At 41.3% G+C, this 27999-nt stretch overlaps 1 protein-coding gene across 7 annotated transcripts in view; it reads right to left on the bottom strand.

The window, feature by feature from the left end:
* Positions 1 to 27999, bottom strand: part of GRIP1 (glutamate receptor interacting protein 1) — a 437555-nt gene that overhangs the window by 300408 nt on the left and 109148 nt on the right. The window contains exon 1 of one of the 7 annotated variants that reach the window (XM_070454642.1): positions 448 to 682. The exons of the other annotated variants lie outside the window; for them this stretch is intronic. Within the exon in view, the coding sequence (XP_070310743.1) occupies positions 448 to 502 (55 nt within the window). The 5' untranslated portion in view covers positions 503 to 682. Of the gene's footprint in view, positions 1 to 447; positions 683 to 27999 lie in introns of those variants that run through there. 7 annotated transcript variants of the gene reach the window in all.

Here is a 27999-nt window from a genome sequence, read left to right as displayed (position 1 = left end):
CAGCTGTGCAGGTCCTGAAGCTGCCAGCTGCATTTAGCACATGTGTCACGGAAAGGACAGTAACACGCACTTGAATTCTCACGCCCAGTTAATCAACATGCAAAATGACAGGTTCCCATGATAACTTCAGCACCGGACACAAACGCATTTTCTTTTCAGCCATGAATGAAGTCACTATGGAAAAAAACCCCATATACACACACACACGTACATACACCAGTTGGTGATTTCAGCAGGAACACAATCAGGATCTAAGAACAGAAAGCAAAGCCCAGTCTACCTGTCCCTGTCTGTCTATCTCTACATATTTCAGAGTTCTTTGTTGCCTGACAATCAATTGTAAAGGCGGTTACATTTGAAAGTAAAAATAAAAACAAAAACCATTAACCTGAGTTTATAGGCTACTGCAACGGACTTGAGGAGTGAATAGCAAGGAAATCACAGTACCTTTGGTAAGTCGCCTCAGAATTTGGCAACGGCATTTAAAAGAGACGGCTATCATTCTTGCTCACTGCTCGCCGTGGAAAATAGTCAGGGCTGTGATCTGGTGGCTGCAGCAGCAGCATATGAATTCCTTGCGCACATACCAGGAGAAAGGTAGTCCCAGCGGGGAGTGACAAAGCTTAATTCCTCTTGGCTGATGCAGAGGTCCCCTACATGTCATCTGGCAAAGCTGTGTCATTCACAACTCCGAGCACCCCAGCCCGCCACAGCCTCCTCCCTCCTTGCACCATCACAATGGCTTAGAAAGTGAGGCTGTTTCGATAGCAACAAAGCACCAAATTGTAGAAAGCAGGGACTACGCGGGGAGAGGAGCCATGCCATAAATCTAATACTCAGCACGGAGCAATGCCTACAGTTTCAGGCAAAGGGCTCCGTTTCCAGCCAGTTCAGCCCCCCACCCCCTTCCCTTTCCGCCTCAGCATCAAGTCAGTGGGCTTAGGGGGCGTCATGTAACTGGAAATGCAAGTGAAATGCTTGCACTCTTACTTTAGGGTGAAACGTATGTTTCACACACTATGTTCTTTTAACAACAAAAAAGACACGCAAAGGAAGGAGGCAGTCCATCTCTGGGATGCAGTAGAGAGTAGTATTTCTGCCTATAGAGGAGAAGCAGCCCTGTGACAGAGTCAGAAAGAAAGAAGTCTGTGGCACTTGACTAATCTATGAGGGTCAAGTCAGCCTAGATGGAGAGAGGAGATGCAAGAAGGGCTCCTGCAAGGCGATCGCCAGGCAGACGGAGCCCCAGCCCCTCTAACCATGCTTTCCAAAAAAGGACTCGGCTGGAGAGCAAGTCAAGACAGTTTCTAAAGATACCAGGAGCAAAAGCAGACAAGGCCAAGTATTTCTATTTTTAAAGTACCTGATTATCCCATCTGCCAAACAACCCGCCCCCAAGCCCATTCTTCTCCTTATGCAAATAAAAGGCTTGTGACAGAGACGATATTGGGGAGTATCTGCTTCAGTGGAGTGCCGAGCAAATGAACAGACCCATTCACAAAATGACAGGAAGGCGGAGCACCGCTCTCCCTCTGCCAGCACCAGCCGACTCACTATACAGTCAATACAAACTAACATTTGGTATGGAATTTTAATTCAAGAACCTCGATGAACATTCAAAAAACAAAGGGAAAAAAACCATAGCTGGCCAGGAACTCAATTAGTCAAAAGAAAAAGATATATCACTGCCCAAACTATTTGATTAGTATTTCTAAAACTATATAAATTATTCATGCAGTCTTATTCTCTACTCTAGAGCTGCTAAAAAAAAAAAAACTTTCAAGCTGGTTTCTAAAATAACTTGCAATAATCCAATTTGAAAGACAGAGCTTTTTCCTCTCCATTCATAAATGCCATAATAAGTCAGTTTCAACCAACTGACACTGAAATGCATATGCTTCCTACTTGGCATCCAATAGAAGAGTTTAATGTTATAAGCATCTACTTTAAAGGTCTCTGAAATTCTCTTACCAAGGATGGTCTAGCTAGAGCAGTCAGCCACCACTAATCAATAGGAAAGTATATTAAACGGATTGTATTGCAGAATCAAATTTTTATAACTGTTCCAATGAGCATAAATCTGTTTTTGAATGTCAACCCATCTCATTTTTGTCTCTATTAGGTCATTCCCTAGTAACGGTTTAGCCTCCTTGATTATTTTTTCTTTAAATAGAGATGTACCAAAAAAAAAAAAAAAAATAGAGATGTACCTTAGTGGTAGAGAACTGGGTTATTAGTGAAAATGAGATAAACATTTATAGTTAGCTCTTTAAAAAGATCCTTCCTCAAATTTGTCTCTTCAAAGCTAGGCACTCAGAATACGCAGCTGTCAAACAGCATTAATAAAACCTTGCCAGTGGAACATCACCACTCCAGCCCATTTTATTAATGTCTATTCAAATAAAACTCAAAATCATACAGAAATTTCTTGCCCCCTGATATTATGCCTACTCAGATCTAATTTGCTTTTTCTTTAAGGCTAAAATAATCAAATATTTCCTCTTTTACTAAAATGTTCAATTTTTTTTTTTTTTTTTTTTAAGGCTCTGTGCTCTGGCCCTAGAAAGATCTTCAGAACTGCTAAAACACTGTTTTCCTGGCAGGAGAAATAACCCATCCTAGAGCTGTGAACAGCTTCCTAGGTGGCGCTAGTGTAAACAATGTGCTGGCCCATGCCAACGCAGGAGACGTAAGATATGCTGGTTTGATACCTGGGTCTGGAAGATTCCCTGGAGAAGGAAAGAGCAATCCACTCTAGTATTCTTGCCTGGAAAATTCTATGCACAGAGAAGCCTGTCAGGCTACTGTCCGCAGGGTCACAAAGAGTCAGACATAGGCTGAGCAACTAACACACACAGGGATCAAATTAGCAGATTTTTTTTTTCCTCTTTGTGTATTGCGCTTGCGAATTCCGCTGAGCTCATGCTCAAAGCTCTAGGAATCTTACAGAAAGAGAGCCATCCTGGAGGAGCCCTTTGCCAGGGAATGAAGGGACCGGCCATGTGTTTTCTTCCACGGATGGTGTCTCTAGTCCTCCGAGATTTCCCTGGGAGCCATTCCCAGCTCAGTCTACTTGCCCTAAGTACCTCCTTCACCTGTCAGCTACTTTGAGTCCAGCCTCAGATCCTGAACAAATGCTGGCAAAATGCCTTGCATTAGTGTGAATTTTTAATTTTTTTTTAAGTCTCTAACTTTACTGACCTGCATGCAAAGGTCACAAGTGGCTCAAGGCAGCCGGTAGAACTAGATCATAGGCTCCTGCCATAAGCCACCGCTGGGGGGAGGAACCTCCCTTTCTCAGTCACAGACTAACATCAGCAGATGTGCCTGGAGCCCCATAATCAATCACATTCCTTATGGTGACTCAAACTTAACAACATGCTCTTAGAGGGTCAACAAGTGAGGACTATGGAAATGTAAAATCAGGCGAAATTATACAAAATATATCTCTGATTAAGTTCCAAGGTGATCTGCAGAAGAGTTGCTTCATGACGTTTACTCCTCTTTAAAAAAAAAAAAAAACTCAATATATGGAAATATGAGCTTGCTGGATTCAGGGTTGCTTATTATCTTAAAATGATAATTCTTATTTCATTTCAGAAAAAGCATACATAGCTTCCCTAAGGTATAATGCAAGGATACTTTGTCTTATACACACACATTTTATATCTATATCTATACCTGTATCTATATAAAACAGATTACTAAGTATACCTATACACAGTGTATCATTGCAGTAGCTCTGTTACAGGTTTTTGTTCCAGATAAGGAATGTAGTTCTCAGAGAAAGGACTTTTCATCACAGTCACTCAGCTAGCAAGTGGTAAAGAAAAGGGAGGAATCCAAGACTTCTCAACCTAGATGAATCTGCCTTCTACTCTGCTTTTTCACTGTGTCCCTTTTGCCTTGATAGAAAATGTGATCCCTATTACAGGGGTTACAGTTCAATTAATAGAGAACTTTCACGTGCAATTCCATTTTATGATAGAAGGCTAACCTAAAGTCCATCACTTCTTCCACCTCCCCCTCTGCCCCGCCTGTGCCCACACCCCTCTGAAGCACAGGTGATATGTCCAGAATCACGGAGACTAGAAAGAACCAGAAACCAGGGGCAGTTAAGACAAGAACTTCAGGTTTCACACCAAGTGTTTACCACAGGAGTCCATCGTGACTGGACAGTTTGTCCATCCTGACTGGTTGCTGTCTTTGTCATGCTTGTTTTTAAATATTATGAATATCACTGCCAATGACAGTGTGATACCAATTTCATCCCAGGATAGGGGAGGGGAGTGAGGACAAAATAACCTTTCATGCTGGCTCAAGCATTCCAAGACCTTCTCTAAACCATTCCACAGCACCATCGGTAGGTAGGAACAATCCGCCATTCACACACACAACACACACAATCTTATTCTGCTAATTTTTTCATCTCTTTAATTCTTCTCCATTAAATTCATTCTTTTATATAGTATCTCCACTCCCATAATAAACACTGCTGTTTGCAGATTCTGATTCTTAGCAAGAAAGAATAATCATAAAACATAAATTATCTGCCATATACCTACGCTTGGGGAACTCATTTAAAAAATAAAAACATAACAATGAGGTTAACTCCACAAATAAATACCACACCATTTTACTTCATTAGAATCAATTGGACTAAAGTTCTAAAATAATTTGTACCTTCTTTTTGTTTCAATTTATTTTATAACACTCTGTTACAAAACACACTTGATAGATTCCATTTGATTATTTCACTTCAAAATGGTAAGCATGTTTAGGTCATTATTTAAACAGCACAGGGCATCCTGAATTGGCTAGTATTGAATACACTGATTTCTTTTCCATCACAGTTAATAACTATTAGGCATTTCCAAGTGTTCAGCATATCTTAGAACACAGTGTTCATGGCGGTCTTAAAATGTGGCTACAACGCCCTTTTTAGCTTCTTACGGACAATCTCACTGACTCACTGTAAGCTTATTATAATCTGCTGCCATAGATAACTAATGAGAACCTATTGATAGCACAGAGGAGGGGGGAAAGGTACAACCTGTTTGTAGGACATAAGTTAATCTCAAAAATGCATTCCAACATATATTGCTGCTGCTAAGTCGCTTGAGTCGTGTCTGACTCTGTGCGACCCCATAGGCGGCAGCCCACCAGGCTCCCCCATCCCTGGGATCCTCCAGGCAAGAACACTGGAGTGGGTTGCCATTTCCTTCTCCAATGCATGAAAGGGAAAAGTGAAAGTGAAGTGGCTCAGTCGTGTCCGACTCTTCGAGACCCCATGGACTGTAGCCTACCAGGCTCCTCTGCCTATGGGATTTTCCAGGCAAGAGGACTGGAGGGGGGTGCCATTGCCTTCTCCGCCAACATATATTAGGTACAGACAGATACGTTGACTTGCTTGATTCCACTTACACGAGGTACCTAGAATAGTCAAATTCATACAGTCAGAAAGTACACTGGTAGATGCCAGGGGCTGGGGGTGGGGGTAGGGAAGGATAAGAGAGAATTAATGTTTAATGAGGACAGAGTTCCAATTTGGGAAGGTGAAACATTTGGGAGAGTGGTACAACAATGTGAATGTAGTTAGTGCCACTAAACCGGACAGTTAAACATGGTTAAAATAGTATGTTTTATATTATGTGACTTTTACCACAATAAATTTTTTTTTTTAAAGCAATGATGAGCCTCAAACATGTTAGAAGCCTGTGACCACTGCTTGCCACTTAATTCATGGAGTGTGTCAACACAAACCCAAATAATTGGCTCGGGATGCACACAGAAGGTGCCACCGCCCTGCTGCAGCTAAGGGCGACTATGAGAAGGAAGAATGAGACCTAATTTGCTGACAGCGGTGCAGAGGGTGTAATTGCCCAAGACAGAATTTATTAGGCATTTTTAACAAATATTTTATGAGAAAACATTTTTGTAGAAGTAATGATGCCCTTTAGGAAGTGTCATTAGGACATACTCTTGCAAATCTGAGGTGATTAAAAAGCACTTAGTGGCTCTGAGCCTCTGCAGTGTTGTGATACTAAAGGGAGAGTATAATCCACACTCCATGTCGTCCAGGCTCTAATGCCCTTCCTGGTGCCAGGAGAGAAAGGTTGCTTCCACTTAACATGAGAAGGCCAGGAAAGCTCCCACTAGGGTAAGGACCTTTGACATTCGTCAGCTAAAAGCATCTGGTGGAAAATGTTAAAGCACGAATATACAGAAAATGAGAAATGCCCTACAAGAGGAAACCTGCCAGAAAGCATCCTCCTCAGCCCAGGTTAAATCCAACTATTTACTGGGGCATTATGTAGAGAGAGCTTTCCTGGTGACTCAGTGGTCAAGAGTCAGCCTGCAAGGCAGGAGCCACAGGAGGTATGGGTTAGATCCCTGGGTCTGAAAGATTCTCTGGGAGACGGCAGGGCAACCCACTCCAGTATTCTTGTCTGGAGAATCCCCATGGACAGAGGAGCCTGGCAGGCTACAGTCCATAGGGTCGCAAAGAGTTGGCCACGACTGAAGCGACTTACGACGCATGCACGTATATAGAGAGCAGGCAGTACAGTGGCCAAAAGCCCAGGCTTTAGAATCAACTTGCCTGACTGTGAATCCTGCTTTTACCACTACGTGGCTGTATGACCTTGAGCGAGTTTCCTTCCCTTTCTGTTCTTCATCCGTAAAGTGGTGAAAATCATTTCTAGGTTGTTTTAATGACTGTGTTATTTATATGAAGTGACTTGAACACAAAAAGTAAAAGGTTTTATAGGTCACTAGGAATTTGGTAGAGAACACAATCTAATAATCTGGCAGTTGATTACAGAGTCCAGTTTCTCTAGATGGGCTGGGGATTCACAGCTAAAACAATCCATTTTCCATGAAGTCTTCCAGGGTCACAAAGCCACAAAGTGATCTCTTTCCCTCACCTCTCACAGCCTTTTCTTGCTCTCATGCCCCCACATTCTGTCAGAGCATTTTGGTCTTTTTCTTCAGCATTTGGCCTACTCCCAGGACTCTAGTAATCACTTCTAACTTTTAGCACCAAATCTTCATCTTAAGCCCCAAGTTGCTCTCTTATTTCAAAACCAACTTCCCTGATCCTTGACTCCCAGATCTATGGACACCTTTTATCACTATCTCAAACTAGACTTGAACCATATCTAGCTTCTTATTTTATCCCTAACAAGATGCTTGCTCCTCTTCCATGAATTCCTGGCATCACCACCTTCTTCCTCAGCAGTCCACTCCTTTCAAGGCCGCCTTTAAAATCCCTGCTGACACATTCCCATTCTGATTGGCTGGTATCTTAGTCCAAACCTGGATGGTCACTGTATGCAGGAGTTTTCTCACAGACATCATCAATAGTTTTGTTCTGGACACTGGGGCACTGCACCCCATGTGGGAATACCTCCTAACTTATCCGAGAAGCAGTGGCCAACACTTGCTTTGATTTTTATTAATAACTGAATAGTTCTTTAAGGGCTTCCCTGACGGTTCAGACTATGAAGAATCTGCTTGCAATTCAGGAGACACAGGTTCAATCCCTAGTCTGGAGAAGGGAATGGCTTACCCACTCCAGTATGTTTGCTTGGAGAATTCCATGGACGGAGGAGCCTGGCGGGCTACAGTCCATGAGGTCACAAAGAGTCGGACACAACTGAGTGACCAACATTTTCAGCTCAATAGTTCTTTGGGAGCAGCGTTTCTCTTCAAGTTGTGTAGTGCCAGTCAAATTTTGTTCTTTTTGGGTTTAAATTAAGGGGACTTTCATATAAATAATCTCATGATTAGGATAACATGCAACCCATGTTGTGTCAAATATTGGTAGCTGGCAATCTGTAGATCACCTGGAAGATAGGTATGAATATATTATTTGAAGAATAAAGAAAAGAAAAGTGGGAAATCCCATCGGGAGAAGTTCTTTACTTTTTTAACTGGAGTGTAATTGCTCTACAGTGTTGTGTTAATTTCTGCTGTACCATGAATGAATCACGTCCCCTCCCTTCTGAGTCTCCCCGCCACCCCCTGCATCCCACCCCTCCAGGTCATGACAGAACACGCTGAGCTCCCTCTGATATACAGCAGCTTCCCACTAGCTATCTACTTTACACATGGTGGAATATACAGGCCAATGCCATTCTCCCCATGTGTCCTAGTTATTAAAATAAAAAGATTAACTGTGGGAGCACAGACTAAAGTGATTTAAAGGAATGTTCATACCCCACATCCCCAGGATGTGCTCGTAAGTTTATGGGTTACTGACAAGGCAGGGACACAACTAATCCAAACATCTACCTGTAAGGAGTGGTACATACACAGAAATCAACTTAGAATAAGGGAAGAAATGAAATTGTTGTGGGACGAAGTGGTTATTGTCAGTATACCCTCTACACCCAATCTATTGCTTTATTTTTTCCCAAATCTAAGCACCATCTAACACATTATTTTAATTATTTATTAATCTGCCTTTCCGTACCAGAGATACCTTTTCTTCTTCTTCTTTTTTTTTTTTTTTAATGAGGGTGGGGTTTTTTGGTCTGTTTTTTACATTACCTAGAAGTGTGAATAGCACATGGCCAATGCTAAATAAATTTTGTGTTAAATAATTAAATTCAGGGAGATTTCTCTTCTAGTGGACTTCTTTTATAAGCAATTCTATTTCTAAAGCTCTTCTACAAAAGATGAAGTTAACAAATTACGTTTCAAAAAAAGTCTCAGGTTGAGCTTTTTTTAAGTTCCCATTCTTTCAAACAACATGTTTCTTGAAGACTGCTTGCTTGCAGACGAAAAAAAAAGAGACGCACCATGTACCCTCTTTTTCAGAACACATCTCAGATTTATTGCTGGTGCTTCTGACAAGACCGTGTCCTTTTCCAAATATGAAGAAACACACAACCAAGCTAGTTTTTCACTGAAGTCAGAGGCGGCAAGAGTCACACAGGAAAAAGGAAAGTAAAAGATACTAAAATTTAAAAGAATTCTCTCTTTGGCTTGACTCTGTGAGTAAAGAAAGTAGTAAATACATACTCATCCTGATAGTAGATTGCGGGGTAACAAGCATAATTATCGCCTGTCAAGGATATAACGCATCTCTAAAGTAACAGGATGCATCTGTTTAAAAGTTTCTATGTGCAGTGACAGATGGCAAGAAAACTTGGAAATTCTATCTTCAACAGAGCTTTGTACTATAACAATTAACCTCCAAGCTGACCTTGTTGTTGTTTTAGCTGCTATTTTAACTTCTCTCCTTTACTGAACTTTAGCTGATTTACAACGTTGTGTTAGTTTCAGGTGCAGAGCAAAGTGACCCTGTTTTATGTGCAAATATAGTTTTTCAGATTACTTTCCACTATACGTTATTATAAGATATTAAATATAATTCCCTGTGTTATACAGGAAATCCTTTTTGCTTATCTATTTTGTTATAGTAGTTTGTATGTTCATAGCAGCACTATTTACATAGCCAAAACATGAAAACAACCTAAGTGCCCATCAAAGGATTATTGGTTTAAGAATACGTGGGTGTGCGTGCAAGTGTGTGTGTGTGTGTGTGTGTGTGTGTGATTTCCCAGGTGGCTCAGTGGGTAAAGAATCATCTGAAATGCAGGAGATGTGGGTTTGACCCCTAGGTGGAGAAGATGCCCTGAAGGAGGGCATGGCAACCTACTCCAGTGTTCTTGCTTGGAGGATGGACAGAAGAGCCTGGCGAGCTACAGTCCATCGGGTTGCAAAGAGTCGTGACTGAAGTGACTGAGCCCGCACATATTTGTGTGTGTGTGTGTTCAGTTACCTTCAGTCATGTCCAGCTCTGGGAGATCCTATGGACTGTGGCCCAACAAGCTCCTCTGTCCATAGGATTCTCCAGGCAAGAATATCAGAGAGGGTTGCCATTCTCTTCTCCAGGGGATCTTCTTGACCCAGGCATCGAACCCGAGTCTCTTATGTCTCCTGCATTGGCAGGTAGGTTCGTGTGTGTGTGTGTGTGTGTGTGTGTGTGTGTGTGTGTATGATGGAGTATTAACCATAAAAAAGAATGAAATATTGCCATTTACAGCAACTGAATGGACTAAAAGAATATAAGAAGTGAAGCAAGTCAGAGAAACATAAATGTCATATCACTCATATGTGTAATCTAAAAAATTATACAAATGAACCTACATAAAAAACAGGAGCAGGTTCAAAGACACAGACAGTAAACTTGTGGTTACCAAAGGGGAAAGGGAAAGGATAAATTTGGGGTATGGAATTATTTTGATGGCTTTTAATTTGTGGATATTGGATTTGTGGATAAAGTTTCGATAGTGAGAATGTATACTTTGAAAACAAACTACAGCAAAAGGCTCCTCAATTCTAAGATACTTGATTCATCCAAATAAAATTGATTGAGAATATTTTAAGACATCCTATAGCTACATAAGAATCTAAATAATTTTTAATGAAATGAGGGAAAAGTAAGCCTGGATATAAATGCCATATCTAATATGATAAAATGAACAAATGTTTCATTCCTTCAAGCGATGAGTATTGTGGGTCCTTAAAACACATACTATTGGATAACAAAGGTCACCACCCATTAGAATACTTTAATTAAATAACATTGGAATGATGGCAGAAGTATAAAAAAAACACAGAAAACAGGATGGCAGAATCAGGAGGCACCCTAAGGCGTCAGAAGTCTCAGGTTGAAGTTATGATGCAGATCTGACTGGCCATTTCTTGGATAAAAGGTGATCCTAATGTGGTCATGTATGGATGTGAGAGTTCGACTGTGAAGAAAGCTGAGTGCCGAAAAATTGATGCTTTTGAACTATGGTGTTGGAGAAGACTCTTGAGAGTCCCTTGGACTGCAAGGAGATCCAACCAGTCCATCCTAAAGGAGATCAGTCCTGAGTGTTCATTGGAAGGACTGATGCTGAAGCTGAAACTCCAATACTTTGGCCACCTCATGCGAAGAGTTGACTCATTTGAAAAGACCCTGATGCTGGGAGGGAATGGGGGCAGGAGGAGAAGGGGACGACAGAGGATGAGATGGCTGGATGGCATCACCAACTCGATGGGCATGAGTTTGAGTAAACTCCAGGAGTTGGTGATGGACCAGGAGGCCTGGCGTGCTGTGATTCATGGGGTCGCAAAGAGTCGGACACGACTGAGCGACTGAACTGAACTGAACTGAAACACCTCTTTCATACTGACCACCATGATGAGCTCTGCGAGTACAGAGGTGAAACAGACACAGCATCTTTACCACAATCCTACATTCGTGGTGATAAATTTCAACTTGGAATACATAGTCCAGAATTTCAACGAACAGACCATGTGAGCACTTGACACAAAATGTCACACAGCTTTATAAAATGCTCTGGCCTATGCATCATCAAGAGCCCCTTCCCCTTTAAAGAGTAATACTCCGATCTTCTCTTGAGGACCCATTCTCAGTCCATGTGATGGGAGCGCAGCAGCACTCCCTCCAACAGTCCCCTCAGGGCTGACCACAGAAAGCGGTCCAAAAATAGGCAGTCATACAAACCAAGTTGATGAAATGCAATCCTAGGATTTTTGCTAGAACTGTAAAAAAGAAGATACTCTCATTCAACCAAGAATGGTAGGTTATGTGCCCAGAGCTACCATCTCATCATGACTTTAGGAGAAGCTCTCATTGAACCAAGCCAGCCATGACAGAGGAAAAGAGAATCAAGAGATGGAGAGTAACAGATCCTTGTAGATTTTGTTGGAACAGCTGGAGCCATCCTCTGTTGAAAACATAAACCCTGAACTTTTTGGTGACATGTGTCAATATTGTTCGCCTTTTGCTAATTTAGCTTGACTTGGGTTACCGGCACTTGGGATCAAAAATGTCTTGACTAACTAAACGTCTTTCTGAGCTTCAGATACTTGACCTGTAAAACAAGGAGGTTGTCTCTCTAAAATACCTTACAATTCTGCCACTCCTATTACAACACTGCATCACCTGTCTTACAGGGTTGCTGAGGTGATCAAATGAGATAGTGAATAGGAAAGTATGTTGTCAGTTAGAAGAGTATGAGGGTTTTTGAAAATAATAATATTCATGTGTGTGTGTGTGTGTGTGTGTGTGTGTGTGTGTGTGTATGTTGGGAAAACGTTAGGCTCTGGAATCTATCCATCTATAACACAATTATGCAAGGAGCACAGGGGTTCCCTGGTGGCTCCGTGGTAAAGAATCTGCCTGCCAAGGTAGGAGACACGGGTTCGATCCCTGGGTCAGGAAGAGCCCCTGGAGAAGGAAATGGCAACCCACTCCAGTATTCTTGCCTGGGAAATCCCATAGACAAACAATCCATGGGGTTGCAAAGAGTCAGACACACTTTAGAGACTAAATGACAATAATAATAAGGAGTACAGACTCAGAAAACAAAGGCGAGACAGGTCTTCTCTCCAATGAAATTATGTTTTATCGAATACTAAGGTTTATGCTAACCACATCCTATCTTCCTAAGTTCACTACCACACTTCCTGTTTAAAAAAATAGTGTCCATTATTTTTCACATTTTTTTCCTTATAAAAATAACATTAAAGGGCTCCTTGGGGTTGTTTTGCAAACACTTTCAATCACTGATCACTGACCCAGGAAAAAAAAAAGTCAAGGTGTTCCTTTAGGCGGAAACAGCCTTCTAATAAATCCTGATGGGACACAGGGGCTTTATAAAGATAGAAGTGGGCTTCCCTGGTAACTCAGATGGTAAACAATCTCCCTGCAATGCAGGAGACCAGGGTTCAATTCTTCCTTGGGTCAGGAAGATCTCCCAGAGAAAGGAATGGTAACCCACTCCAGTATTCTTGTTTGGAGAGTCCCATGGACAGAGGAGCCTGGTGGGCTACAGTCCTTGGGGTCACAAAGAGTCAGACATGACTGAGTGACTAACACTTTTACTTTTCAAAGATGGAAGGAATACAGAAATGAACAAAAATAGAAAAGAAGTCGGTGTAGAGGGTCATTCTAAATATGGTCTCTTTCTCTCATCAGGCATCCTAATATTCATTAGGATGTATGAGAAAATAATAAAATTAACATAAAATTAGAAAAATTAAAAGATCCAGTTTTGTGAGTCCCCTGCAGAGGAGGATCAACTTGTGTTCTGGCTGCTCTATGGGGCAAGGATCTGCTGGAAGGCAGTGATGGATCAGAAATGGGTGTGCAGGGTTCAGTCAGGCTGGTTGGAACTGAACAGTTGACCAAATAGGCCAGCAGCCTAGAGAAGACCTTGGCCCAGCCCATCATAAGATAGGGAGGATTAACTTGCAGGGGCCCCTCAAAGTTCTCTATGGCTCATGACAAAGCCTGTTTCGATAGGCTGTGTCGATAGAACCAGAATGTTCTATTTTGAAGTGCATGGTCAATAGACATTGGGATCTAAGAGGCTGAGGACTAACCAGAAGAGTGGCAGCTCTCAGATTTGTGTGCCCAGAGAGCAGCTCTAATGGGGGCACCTCAGTCCAGGGAGCGGGGTTTCATCAGAAGATTTTGTTTTCCTAGCTAGCCCTGAACACTCTCTTTCTTAGATCTATCTATCAATCTACAGGTTTCCTAGGTGGTACATCTGAGACATATATATATATATATATGAATATATGTATATTCATATATATTTAGAGAGAGAAAGTGGCCTGGCAAATCCCTAAAGCCATTCCCTTCCTCCCTCCTTTTCCAAAAAAGGCTGTAATAGAGAAGCCGAATAAACAGACATTTCAGGGAACATCATAGTAACCAAGAGCTGGGGGCAGGCACTGCAAGTATCCGACATAAAGCACTCCAAATGGCCTGGGGCTTTCTGCAGTCAGGTCACCTGAAGGGTCAGGATGCTTCTGGAGCATCTCTTGGCTAAGAAGGCTCTGGAAAGCTGGGTCAAAGCTAGGGCCTCTCTCCCTGTTTCTGAGTCTTTGTGTTCCCAAAGGCTTCCTATATCTCTGCCTCCCCTCTAAACAAATGTTTCGGGTGTACCAACTCCCAGTCTCTTGGGAGTGTTCTTAGAAAGTTTTAGAAACACACCCTGGCTTCAGAATACACAGTAGAAGGACTTTAGGGGCCAGCAGATTCCAAACACACCCAGTCCACTCTGGCCTCAGAGAGCTCTTACAATTATCCTGAGGGACCATGGGAAAACAGCCTCACATACGAGGCACATGCCAGGGCTTCTAAGGTGTTGCTCCTGAACCCTCATGCCCGAAGCTTTTCAAAACATCCATTATCTGCTGATTTTCAAGGCAGTGCCATTCAATATAAATTTAATGCAAGATTGAAATACAAGATCACTTATAATTTCTTCTTTTCCAGTAGCCACAGTAAGAAAAGATAAACAGATGAAATAAATTCATAAAACATGAATTAATAATATATTTTATTTAACCTAATCTATCTCAATACTATTGTTTATCACGTAATCAGTATAAAAAATTATCCATCAGAGTTTTACATTTTCCCACATATTTAGATCTTGAAATCTGGTGTGTATGTCACACAACACACCTCAACTTGGAGAAGCTCTATTCAAGTATCTACTAGCCATGTGTGACTATCGCATTGAATAGCATATGCCGAATGCACACTATTATAACAATTATGAGAATAACTTTCACAAGGATACAACATTTTGTTGTGTGACAAATCCTGTTGTCCTCTAGTGCATTTCTTATCCTGGTAAACGACACATCATCCCCAGTCCAGACTCCTCGCTGCCATGCCGGACTTCTTCAGTCCCACATCCTCTTGCCCGCCCATTCCTTCAGGTGCTAATGGCCACCACCTCCCTTCACAACCACAGCATGTCTTGCCCGAAATTCTGCATGAGTCCTAGGGTTACCTGTGCATTAGACTTCTGTATTCTCATCTCACCCTCCCTTGATCCACCTTTCTGATTTTGCTTTTTAAAAAAGCTTGATTACCCCTCTCCTAATTCTTTTCAATCCCTGTAGCATTGCTAAGGATCTTCGTGAAATGATCTACAGCCTGCTTCTCCAGCCCTGTCTCACCACCCCTGTTTGTAAAGCTCCAGCCACACAGAACAACAAAGAGAATCAGAACACCCCAGTCTGCCCTGAAATCCATGCCTTTGCTCCCTGTATCACTCTTGCCCGGGATGCTGTGAATTGTTATTAGTTTACCTGTTAATCTTTACTGGACTGAGAATGCCCTAGGAAGAGATGGGTCTTGCTGGTCTTTGACTCTGTAGCACCGAACAAGTAACTGGAACACTGAAGGCACATCATGAATGAATGGATGAATGAGAAGCTAAGTTCAAGAAACTTTAGTGTGAGATGTGACTGCATCATTTTCTAGTTACATAACAAGTGACTTAACCTCTCCAAACATCAGATTCCTCACCTATAAAATCTGAATTATAATGTTTGTCCTACTACCTGCACATGCCTATAAAATTGCTATGTAAATTATCATATATAAATCTATATAGTTTGTAAAAATACTTATAACATATAATTTATATGTACTTATGTATACAATGAATATATACCTGTGCGCGCATGCGTGAGTGCATGTTCAGTCACTTCAGTCATGTCCAACTCTTTGTGACCCCATGGACTGCAGCCTGCCAAGGCTCCTCTGTGCATGGGATTCTCCAGGCAAGAATACTGGAGTGGGTTGCCATGCCCTCCTCCAGGGGATATCTTCCTGACCCAGGGACTGAACCCTTGTCTCCTGCGTCTCCTGCTTTGCAGGCAGGTTCTTTACTTCTGAGCCACCAGGGAAGCCACATCTATCTATCATCTATCTATCTATCTATCTATCTATCTATCTATCTATCTATAGGTTTCCTAGGTGGTACATCTGAAACATGTGTACATGAATATACATATATGTACATTCATATACATATTTAGAGAGAGAGTGGCCTGGCAAATCTCTAAAGCCATTCTCTTCCTCCATCCTTTTCCAAAAAAGGCTGAGATTTTGTCCAAAAAAGTTAATCAACACCAGTTATAAAAGCATTAACCATCTGGAACACTTATCTGTTACAGACAATTTTCTTCAGGTCAAGAGATTTCTCAATATAATTCTCAGCTGTAAACTGTGAATTAAGTCAATAAGAAGTGTTCAGATACAGAATGTAGTCTACATGGAAAATACTAATTGAAGAAAGAGATGGGGATAGCTTTAAATACATGTCCCAAACTAAAGATATTTAGTATTGAGTATAATAAAAACATTCATTGAATAACACACATTGTCCTGTGATAAGCATGTTGATATAAAAGATAGAAAACAGACAAAAGACAGAGATACCTGCCTTGAAGAGTTTAAGGTCATGATCCAAATAAATGAATCAGGAAATAGTTTTCAACAGTATATGTCTACTTACCCAGAGTGAAGTAAATATAACTAGGGTTTACAGTCTTTTAGGCAGGCTTCATGGAAGAAGCAAGCTTTGGAAGACAGCATGCAATTTGTGTTTGTAGTTAGAAAAAATAAATTACTACATGCTGGATCAAAAATGCAATATACACAAAAGTTAATTGAAAATGGATTAAAGACTTGAATGTAATACCTGAAACCATAAAATGTCTGGAGGACAACAGAGGTAGTGACCTCACTAACACTGGTTTTAATGATGTTTTGTGGATCTCAATCCCAAACAAGTGAAACAAAGCAAAAATAAACTGATGTGACCACGTGAAACTAAAAGGAAAGGAAACCTTTGCACAGCGAAGGAAACCATTTTTCAAAAAGAAAAAGCAACCTACTGAGTGGGAGAAGTTATTTGCAAAAGATATATTCAAACAGGCATTAATACCAAAAATATATAAAGAACTCGTGTAACTTAACGACAACAGCCCAATTAAAAAATGAGGAGACGATCTGAATAGACATTTTTCCAGAAGACACACAGACAGTCAAAAGGCACAGTCTTTTAGGCAAAAAAGCATGGTCAACATCACAATTATCAGTGAAATTCAAATCAAAACCACAATGAGATATCACCTCACACTGTTAAAATAGATACTATTGAAAAGACAGGAAATAAATATTGGAGAGGGTGCAGAAAAGGAAATCCTTGTGTACTGTTGGTAAGAATGTAAATTGGTGCAGCCACTATGGAAAAAAGACTATGGGGACTCTCCAAAAAACTAAGAGAACTACTATATGGTCCGGCGATTCCACTTCTGCATATTTGTCTAAAAATCATGAAAACACGAATTCAAAATATACACATCCTATGCAGCCCTATGCTCACCTCAGCATTATTTACAACAGCCGAGACATGAAAACAACCTAAGTGTCCACTGATGAATGAATGGATAAAGAGGATGTAGAACATACACAAAACAGAATACTACTCAGCCATAAAAGAATGAAATCCTGCCATTTGCTACAACAGGGATGGATCTTGAAGATACTAAGTTAGTGAAATAAGTGAAATAAGTCAGATGAAGAAGGACAAATACCATATGATTTCACAAAACAAATGAACACATAAGTAAAACAAAATAAATCCATAGATACAGAGATCAGATTAGTGGTTACCAAAGGGAAAAGGGATTGGGGGGCAAGCAAAATGGTTGAAGGGGGTCAACTGTATGGTGAGGCATGCTAATTAGACTTGTGCGGTGATCACTTCGGAGTGTATACAGATTTCAAATCATAATTCTGTACATTTGAAACTTATATAATTAAGAAATGCAATACAGTGGAGTCAATTTATATTACAAATTTAACTAAAATCATTATAGCAACTTTGATTTCTCACCCTCTCCCTCCCTTCCCCCGTCTCTCTCATTCTATAAGAGTTCCCAGTTCCTGTTTGATTCTCATCAGGTGGACATTTTACCATATTGAAGATGATTCTGTATTTGATTATAATCCAGTCTCTATGTTTTGGCTGGCTATTTTATCTGGGCAGCCCAAGAAATAAAAAGATTGGTCAGGGGAAATTTTGAGTTTATGAGATTTCTGCCTCACCTTCTAAGTTTATTTTTTTAATTTAAAAAAATGCTTACCTTATAAGGAAAATAATCTATTTTACTTAGCGGGATTTGACCATTTTCTTTCTTTTTGGATTATCACTGATTTACAATGTTGTTGAGTTTCTGCTGCATAGCAGAGTGAACCAGTCATATCCACTCTGTTTTAGATTCTATTCTGATACAGGTCACTACAGAGTACTAAGCAGAGTTCCCTGTGCCACACAGTAGGTCCATATCAGTTATCTATTATATATACAGTAGTATGTATATTCCAAGCCCTATTTCCCACTTTATCTCTCCCCTGCCCCACCCTCCACTTTCCCCCTTGGTAACATTTTAAAACTGACTTCACATGCTCAACTCCAGGGCAACAACTGCTAAAACTGCCCTTTCTAAACCAATTCTGATGATGTCATTTCTGACAGTAAGTATTTTCTTTAAGCAACAGACATTCAATTGCTTGCCTCTGCGGTCCTGGCTAAACAAGGACACAAACTAGTAGAAACATTAGGTTTGTGAAAATCCTGTAATGTATGTTTAGGCCCAATTAGAGAAAGTATCAAATGGACACACTAGATTTTTCTTTCATAAAAAAAGCAAAAAAGTCTAAATATTTAACCAAAAATAAAATGGGAAAATTTACTTTCAAGCCTTTACAATATTTAAGAGAATATATACACTTTTCAAAAGGTAGCTAGATCCATCAACTTCTGCCTTTCCCAATGTGTAGATCTCTGAATGGTTTTTAATGGTTGGCTATAAAATCAAGCCTGGAATTCTACAATGCCGCCAGAATGACCTTGCTCACTCACTCTTTCATAGTTTTGGTTGTGAGTTCCAACAGTCAATAAAAGTTCTCTTCACTGGCATCTTTTAAATTCCAAATTTACCTTCCTTTTGGCTTCATATCTCAGAAATGATATGAAGTTAAAGTGAAATAAAATACAGTTTTACTTCAGAAGAGACAGTAAAGCTAGTCCCCAGTAAGAAAGGTCTTCTGCAGACCTGCTCTCTGAGTTTGTCTGGAGAGGGAATTAGGAGCTTAATTCATCAAAAGGGAGTCGGAGGAGGAGGAAATACTTCGCAGAAGCATAAGTTAATGGGAGTGCACCAACTAAGTCCTACTGTTTATGGGAAGCATCACAAACTGGCGAGCTGATGGAAATTATTTGCAAAGTTGTAAGACAACAGCCAAATCTAAGGGGCATCTTCAAAGCAGGAAATTAGAGACTCATTGATATAATTCACGGCATATGACAGCTTTGGAGTAAATTCACACCTTGTCCTTTCCCTCTCTCCCTCCCTCTGCTTTCCATTATCGGTCTCTCAGCAGGGTTTGGATTTCAACTTTGGCACCAAAAGACAGAACTGGAAACAAGTGTGCATTGCAAATCAGCACACGCCCCCATGTCATAATCTCATCCTTGTACATCAGACACGATTCCACGTGTACTGCTGGACTTAAAGTCAATTCTCTGTCATTACAGCTGTAATTTCTCACTTACTTCAGGAGTTTATTTTGTGTAAACTTTCAGAAAGCCTCACTTGTTTGAGGAGGTTCAGATGAAACAAAAATCTGAGCAGAGAGCTAAGTGGGTGCTTTCTTCTCTGGCACTGAGGTCTCACTCTCATTCCACCCCTTCCACTGCTCAGATGATGTCAGTCAGGGCTAAACTTGTTGAGAGACAAAACGCAAGGCCATCTATCACCATTACTTAGAAATCTCATCTAGCAAAGGATTTACGATCTGCTCATTTCAGAGGAGATTAAAAATACTCCAAAGATTGAATAAAGCACGTCTGGTGATGCATAAAAATGAAATGGATTTCAAAAAAGACCCAGGGCTGACAGCACTTGGTCAGAAATGCCACATTGCCATGCCAACATGGCCAGGGTTTTTCTGGGACAGCTAGGCACCACAGCGGAGAGATATTTGAAGAGTGGCCAGTTCCCAGAGCACTGCAGAGGCAGTCAGAACAGCATAGTGGTTAAGAGTTGCAGGCTTTGGAAACAGACTGCCAGGGTTTGAATAAGGGTATGGCTGGGACCATTTATTAAGTAGCCCCAATGTGCCTAGTTATTCATAGAATTATTATAATGATTAAATGACTTAAGGTTTATACCTAGAAGTCCCTAGAACAGTATCCAACATATAGTAAAGCTACACGTGTGTCCTGTACAAAGTCGCTTCAGTCACAACCGACTCTTTGCAGCCCTACGGTAGCCCTCCCAGGCGCCTCCGTCCACGGGGATTCTCCAGTCAAGAATACTGGAGTGGGTTGCCAAGGCCCCCTCCAGGGATTTTTCTGACCCAAAAATCGAACCCGTGCCTCCCGTGGCTTCTGCACTGCAAGCGGATTCTTTACCACTGAGCCACAGGGGAACACATAAATATCTGCAAAACCAGTAGTAGCCGAACTCACAAGATTTCAGAAATGTTAAAAGGAGTTACTGTGAATCAAGTCTTTAGAGTGCTTAGTATATGTACATGCCAAGAGGCTTTGCTATTATTCTTTAAAAATATATTTTATTGAAGTATAGTTGGTTCACAATGCTGTGCTAATGTTGTGTTAATGTTTTCTGCTGTACACTGAAGTGGTTTGGTTATATATGTATATATAATATACATATATTTTTCATATTCTTTTCCATTATGGTTTATCCCAGGATATTGAATATAGTTTCCTGTGCTATACCTTAGGACCTGCTGCTTATCCATTCTATGTATAACCGTTTGCATCTGCTGATCCCAAACTCCTAATCCTTCCCTCCTCCACGGCAATCACAAACCTGTTCTCTCTGTCTGTGAGTCTGTTTCTATTTTGTAGATAAGTTCATTTGTGTCATATTTTAGGTTCCACATGTAAATGATACCACATGGTATTTGTCTTTCTGACTTTCTTCACTTAGTAGGTAATCTCTAAGTCCATTCATGTTGCTGCAAATGAGTCATTGCTATTACAGATGCTGCTAATAGACTCATGACAACAATCAGTAGTAATACTAGCATTCCCTAACGTGGTATGCCTCCCATCCCAAGAGTCAGGTCTTCAGTTTATCAATCACAGGCTGACATCTCAACTCAGGTCGAGACAAACTGGCAACTCAAGGGTCATAAGCGACATGTAGGCACATTCGTTTTGCCTCAGTTTTGTAGAACTCTGAATGAGTTCCACACTTTTGACATTGGTGCAGTTCAATTAAAATTCTGGATTTGTGCAGAACATTTTAAATCAACTAATATTCCATTAAAAATTTTTTTAAAAAGTGGCAAATTAAGAACTTATTGGATAAAAAAATCGTTCATTGTTCTATGCAAATAGATTCTTCCCTAGTTTAAAAATGTCTGGAAATGTTTCACTTTTTTCAAAAAGAATAAAAGTTTTCCTTGCAAAAAAAAAAAAAAAAAAAAGAAGTGAATTTGTGGCTCCTCTTGGAAGAGTGAGAGGTCATCCTACACTGGGTCCACACTCCTGCTGACTCTCAGCTGGGGCTGAGCAAGAGTGGGCTCCTCAGATGCTTGGCGCATAAACGACACAGCTTACCCCAGTCCGCCCCCCAACCCGGTTGCCTTTGTTCAGTGTTATCTGGCTGGCTCTGTGCACACTTGTGTTTGCTGCCCCTGCCACCCTCCAATCTCCCTTGTAGGACTCCTCGGGTACTATGCTCTCATAAAGAATGTTTCTTATGACCATTACTCCATCTGAGAATCTAGTTAAAGTCAGGGAAACTTTACCCAGTAAAATACACACAAATTCATATGCTCACAGCACATGATAATTCCAGAGGGATCATGGACCCCCTAAAAGCTTTCCCCCTACTCATGGGAAAACTTCCAGTTCTAAGGGTTTACTCATGGACAAGAAAATTCCACCAATCCTCACTCTTCCTTAGATGACTACTGTGTGTTCCAGGGGTTTGGGTGGTAATGTGTTTAAAATAAGGTGAGCTATGCTGATGCATAAACTGAAGGACTATGCTTAGGAAAATTAAATGCTTTGAACTGATGGTGAGTTTAGTGGTTGATCTGATTTCAGTCAATCTGACATCTTTAAAATTCAATTGGACATCTTTAAAATAAAATCATCCTATGAGTTTGCTATCTCATTTTACCTCCTAAACACTTCTCAACTCCATTCCCTTTTCCCTATGTCTTGTCTTCTCACTGCCAGGGTCACTACTAGCCCAAAGGGTAGCACCGTGTGCATTATAAAACCAGATCTCTTCTTCAAGACATTTTACTGCCATCTGCTGGGGGAAAGTGCCATACTAACCATGTGCTATTCACCATGTATAATATGAGAATGGCACTACCTGAACAAGGGGTCCTGAAGTTCTGTGAAGCTGCACAAGAGTTTCCAGCATGATTTGTGTTGTAAGCCTCCCTGACGTGTGTTGGTTATTATTACCCCAAGGCTGTTTATTACCCTAGTGGGGCAGCAAAGAGCAGTGCTGATGAGTTGTGTTGTTCTGAGATTTTTTTTTTAACATTATTTTGAATTACTTTTGGACTCTATGAAAAGCTGCAAAAAATAAAACAGAGTTTCCATGAATCCCTTACCCAGACTCCCGGGAAAGGCTTTTGGTTTTATAGCCATACAAAGCAGGGTGTCAATCATAGTTCCGACAAGATGTGGCAGATGAGCACAGGTCACAGTCAGTGCCCAATGAGAATATGTTGTTATCGTCTGGGAGCACTGGTTTCCTTAACTATTAATAAGGGTAGTATGAAATCTAGTGTAAGAGAAAGTTGCTCAGTCGTGTCTGACTCTTTGAGACCCCATGGACTAAACAGTCCATGGAATTCTCCAGGCAAGAACACTTGAGTGGCGTCTTCCCAAACCAGGGATCAAACCCAGGTCTCTCGCATTGCATTGCAGGCATATCCTTTACCAGCTGAGCCACAAGGGAAGCCCAGTATAAAGATGATATTAAATTTCATAGAAAGTATTCAGCATACTGCTTGACATGCAGAAACATTTATTGTTGATACTGGTGGTGATATTACCTATTGTTACTATTTCTGTGGTCTAATGTTCTCCGCTAACCCACAGTTCTCTAGCATACTCTCATTCCAGTTTCCTAGGTATAAAACCACAATTAATCATTACTATGGAGAAGGAAACGGCAACCCACTCCACTTCTTGCCTGGAGAATCCCATGGACAGAGGAGCCTGGTGGGCTCCAGTCCGTGGGGTCGCAAAGAGTCATACACGACTGAGCCACTAACACACACGCACACCATCATTACGAATGAGATGCTTTCATTCCCAGCAGGTAGAGGACATGACATGTCACCAGTTTTTGGACGATCGTACTCAGCATGCCAATGATCAGGACATATCCAGAAGCTAAAGGCAGAACCAGCTCCAGGTTGGGGGTATGACTAACAGGGACCTTCTACTTTTCAGTCTCATCTGAAAGTTGACATCCCTCTGGAGCTCTGAAGTCTTATTGGCTATGACTGTTTTAATTTCATAAAAGAAAGTCAACTCTTGTTAGAATGAGAGAGAAAGGCACCTCCCAGTCATCCACCCCTACCCAAGCCATAAAGTCCGAGTGCAGTGAGGGGTCTTAGACTCAACAGGGGGAATGAGCAGCAAAAAAGACCTTGGTTCCAAGGAAAAGGCTCTGATCCCTGGAAGCCGGGGCAGGGACAGGACACTGGTGAAGAGGAGCCTTGCTCTTAGAAGGGAAGACACTCCTCAAGTGTTCCCAAACTGCTGACATGGCATGTGATCTAAGCTTTTCCTTTAGAGCATCTGTTTACACAAATTCTGACCAGGTGGCCAACTCTTCCCCTCTGCTCTCGGCAATAGTATGCAGGACAGAGAACACCTGTTCTGGAAATGGACTGATTAACCGGAGGTTGGCGCACACAGCATGGGCTAGGGGCCACACGTGTGGAAGACATCCTGCCGCCTTGTCAGTATTTGGCTGCAAACTCCTCCTCTTGGCTCTAGTTCACGTCCACTGCTGATGGGGATTGATCCGTGAGCATGAATCTGAACGCCCTTGCTGGGCAGATGAGAGGTTATTCCATCCAAAACTGCTACTGTGCGCTCCTACTAGTCTAAAAGCAAATGTTGCAAATGCTGGAGAGAGGACTGGAGGTACAAAATGAGCATGATATGATCCTTGTTTGTAGGGTTTCTTAGGGGGTTACTGAAAATGATAGAAAGCAATGCAAGTACTTTTAACAAACACCTTTTCTGCCATGTAATTTACATTTGCAGGATCACTAGAAACAAGTAGCAGTAATTCAATGGGATATATGTTACACTGGTACCACCAGTAGAAAGTTGTAGAAGCAAAAAGGAGGAAAGAAATTAGTGAGACGAGTGGAAACTGGGAACGTTTCCCAGAGGATGTGGAATTGTAGGTGGATCTTCAAGGCTAAGAGTGGCAACCCACTCCAGTACTCTTGCCTGGAAAAGTCCATGGACTGAGAAGCCCCATAGGCTACAGTATACGGGGTCACAAAGAGTCAGACACGACTGAGTGACTTTACTTACTTTACTTCAAGGCTAAGGGATTCTCTGGTGGATCAGATGGTAAACAGTGTGCCTGCAATGAGGGAGACCTGGGTTTGATCCCTGGGTTGGGAAGATCCCCTGGAGATCCACTTAGCTTCAAGGCTAAGTAGAAGTTGGTCCATGAAGGAGAAGGAAGTAAACACTTCAGGTAGAAGAAACAGCATGCAACCTGGGGCAGATAAAAATTAAAGAACTCAGTGAAGGGAATTCGAAACTATAATTTAGCTAATAAATTTTGGAGAAGCTAAGAATAAGCAAACATACAAAGCTCCATTTTATTAAGAAGACAGTACACTACAATAGCTCCCATCTGTGGGACTCTTTACAAATTTAGGTTACTTCCCTGTCTCAGGAATGGTTCCTTGACTCGGTGGATGTACAGAAATAGAAGTCTACCCCATTCAGTTTCCTAAACCTACAGAAAATTGCATGTTCCTTGTCATTTAAAAATTTTGTTCTCTGAGTAAGAAGCTAGCCTAAAGTAGAATACTAATCTAAATATTATGGCTGGAGTAACTAAAAAAAGAAATTCTTCAAGTTCTTTATTCCCAATAGTCATAAAGGTCATATGCCAAAAGAACATAAAAAGAAAAAGGTAGAATATACTCAATATGAAAATAAATAAATACATAAAAGGATAATTACAGAAATTTAGATCTAAGAGGGATACTGAACCTTTAAACAAACCATTTTTTATGACATCTCAAATATCTTCATCTAGAACAGGTAATGAGCTATGTGTCAGTGGAGAAAACTGTTAACAAAACACACCCACCTGGTCCTCAGCCTTGGACTCACCCAGGGCTCACTTTTGGTAGCAGGCATGCTTGCTAAGTCGCTTCAGCCATGTCCAACTCTTTGCGACCCTGGAGTGTAGTCCACCAGTCTCCTCTGTCCATGGGATGCTCCAGGGAAGAATACTGGAATGGGTTGCAATTCCCTTCTCCAGGGGATCTTCCCAATGCAGGGATCGAACCCCCATCTCTTATGTCTCCTGCATTGGCAGGCGGCTTCTTGACCCATAGCGCCACTTGGGAGGCCTCACTTTTGGTAGCGGCAATCACAAATTAAAGACCTTACTTTAGGTTGTCTGGTGAATGGCTGGGAAGTGTGCTATCAGCCTGCACAGAACTAAGTGGAAGGTGAGGATGAAAGGAATGCATCTTTCTTTGTCTACTGAAAGCCCTGATTTTGAGCTCACTTCCTGGAGAGAGGGTGTAAGTGAAGGAGGAAAGGAACAGGCTGAGCTGACTCCATCTTGAAAAAGGAAACTCCATCTTACATTCGCAGTGAACTCTGGACTATACGCCTGCCTGCATTTTCAGTGAACTTTGGACTATGTGCCTGGTAACCATGGAGATAACACACCTACAACTGAACGGGCCTCCTGGACTGATAAACACGATTCCATACCAAGATTTCCCATCTCCAGAAAGAATGTAATAATCCCCTATGCAGTCAATCACCTTTGTAACCTTTATGGCACCCATTGGTATAGGCTACAACGTATAACCAGCTGATGCTTCTGATTATGAATCATGGCTGTAACCTAATTGTATCTCCCTTTAACATTTTCCAGGCTAGGTTTAAGGAATTTGGGAATGGGGGCTTGAGTGTGTACACTTAAAGTATATAAGGTTTTCACAAAATCAGTTGGGGTCCCTGGCTAAGGAGGAAACTCTGCCTCGGACCCACTGGTGTAATAAACTGCACTCCACTATCCAGGCTGTCCTTCTGAGTAATTTTGCTTCCTGGAGCATTTGGCTATAACATAAGGAATATGAAAAGCAATGGGTTACCAAGTAGTTTAAGTGACTTATTGTCTTCACAGGAAAAGTACTGACCCTTGCAAACTATGTTTCATGTTGACAGTGCAGACAAATTAATCAGCAGGCAAATCAAGATCCCTCAATAAAAGGGTGTGGAATAAAAATAAAAGCTTATTGATGTACACGCAAGGTGAGAAATCCGAACAATTTAACTGAGAACACAGTGAAAATGTAAGTCCTGCCCCAGGTCCTTTCTCCAGAAGCAACTACCTTGGAAAACAGCTCTTTTGCATCTTTCGTGTTTCCCCATTCCTATTCCCCTCTAACCCTGAGAGAACCTAATTATAGGAATAAGGTCACTTGGCAATTTAAACTAACTTCTGATTTATGCTCTCCTAAATGCACACCATGCATTGGCTAAACCTGTTCTTTTCCTAGATAAAAAGAAGAAAGGATGGAGAATTAAGTAGTTAAAGAATGACTACCCCCAGCAGCCCCCCAGGCATCCTGCAGGCAGATCATGCAGACAAGATAACATCTGAAGATCGAGTCAGCCAGTCTGCACACAATGAAGGATGCAGAACCCATCCTCCTTTCTCAATGAGGCACAGAGATTCTCCCCTCTGCCACTTCAACCCTTTTCTCTTTAATAACTGTCTTGGCTGAGCAGAATCTTTGGAGTTGATCTCAGGACACGAGTTTACCAGCTCCCCAGATTGCCAGCTTTTCTGATTGAAGTGGCTTTCCTTTCTACTGACACTTGCCTCTTGAATTATTGGCTTTTGAGTGGTGAGCAACTGAACCTGGTAATACTCATCAGTTTATGGACTACTTCTGGAAAGACATACAGGACATATATAAACATCAATAGATACAGGAGCTTTGGGCTGCCCATAAGACTATTTCTTCATCTCCTGCCTTCATTGCTTTCTTCTTCATCTGGATTCCTCCTATCATCCATAAAGCAGTGCCCCACAGTTAAGTACACAATTCACCTCAAATTGTTTCTTAAATATTGGCCCTGTCTCCTTGAAGGCAATGGCTTTTGCACTCACATCAGAGTGTCAGACACACAGTAGGTATTCAATAAACACCTGCTGATAACTTACACCTCCTTAAATTAACCTCATGCTAGCTTAAATGGTGCATCGCCTGTAAACCTTTAACAGAACCCATTCACATAGCTGTTACATGGTTACTTTTGCAATAGCTATCTACTTAATTGGTCATCAATCTCGCTTTAGAACTCCCTTGCTACTAGCACTTGAAAAAATTATGACTATGGATGCTGGTATTACAGTGAATGCAATCATTGAAAAACCTAAATCTCCAGACATTCGAATGTCACAATGGTCCTGCAACACAAACTCCAACTCCATTTGGAGAAGTCTGGGTTGTAAATAGATGGGGAAGAGGGAGTACAGATTCTGCCAGCAGCACCCCAACAAGGGTGTTACTTTTGCCATTTCTACCTATTTACACCAGGCTGTATACTCAGATTAAATTTTAAATGCTGGCAGTATTATATTCATGATATTCCATTAAAAGACCACCACCGGGCTCATTTAATTTACTCTTCAAGGGAATGATCTGATAGAGTGCCTGAAGAACTATTGATGGAGGATCGTGACATTGTACAGGAGGCAGGGATCAAGACCATCCCCAAGAAAAAGAAATGCAAAAGGCAAAATGGTTGTCTGAGGAGACCTTACAAATAGCAGTGAAAAGAAGAGAAGTGA

The sequence above is a fragment of the Odocoileus virginianus genome, chromosome 24 (assembly GCF_023699985.2).
Source record: "Odocoileus virginianus isolate 20LAN1187 ecotype Illinois chromosome 24, Ovbor_1.2, whole genome shotgun sequence".
Taxonomy (NCBI): domain Eukaryota; kingdom Metazoa; phylum Chordata; class Mammalia; order Artiodactyla; family Cervidae; genus Odocoileus; species Odocoileus virginianus.
The sequence above is the reverse complement of the archived record's forward strand: the minus strand, read 5'-3'. Positions and strand labels throughout refer to the sequence as shown.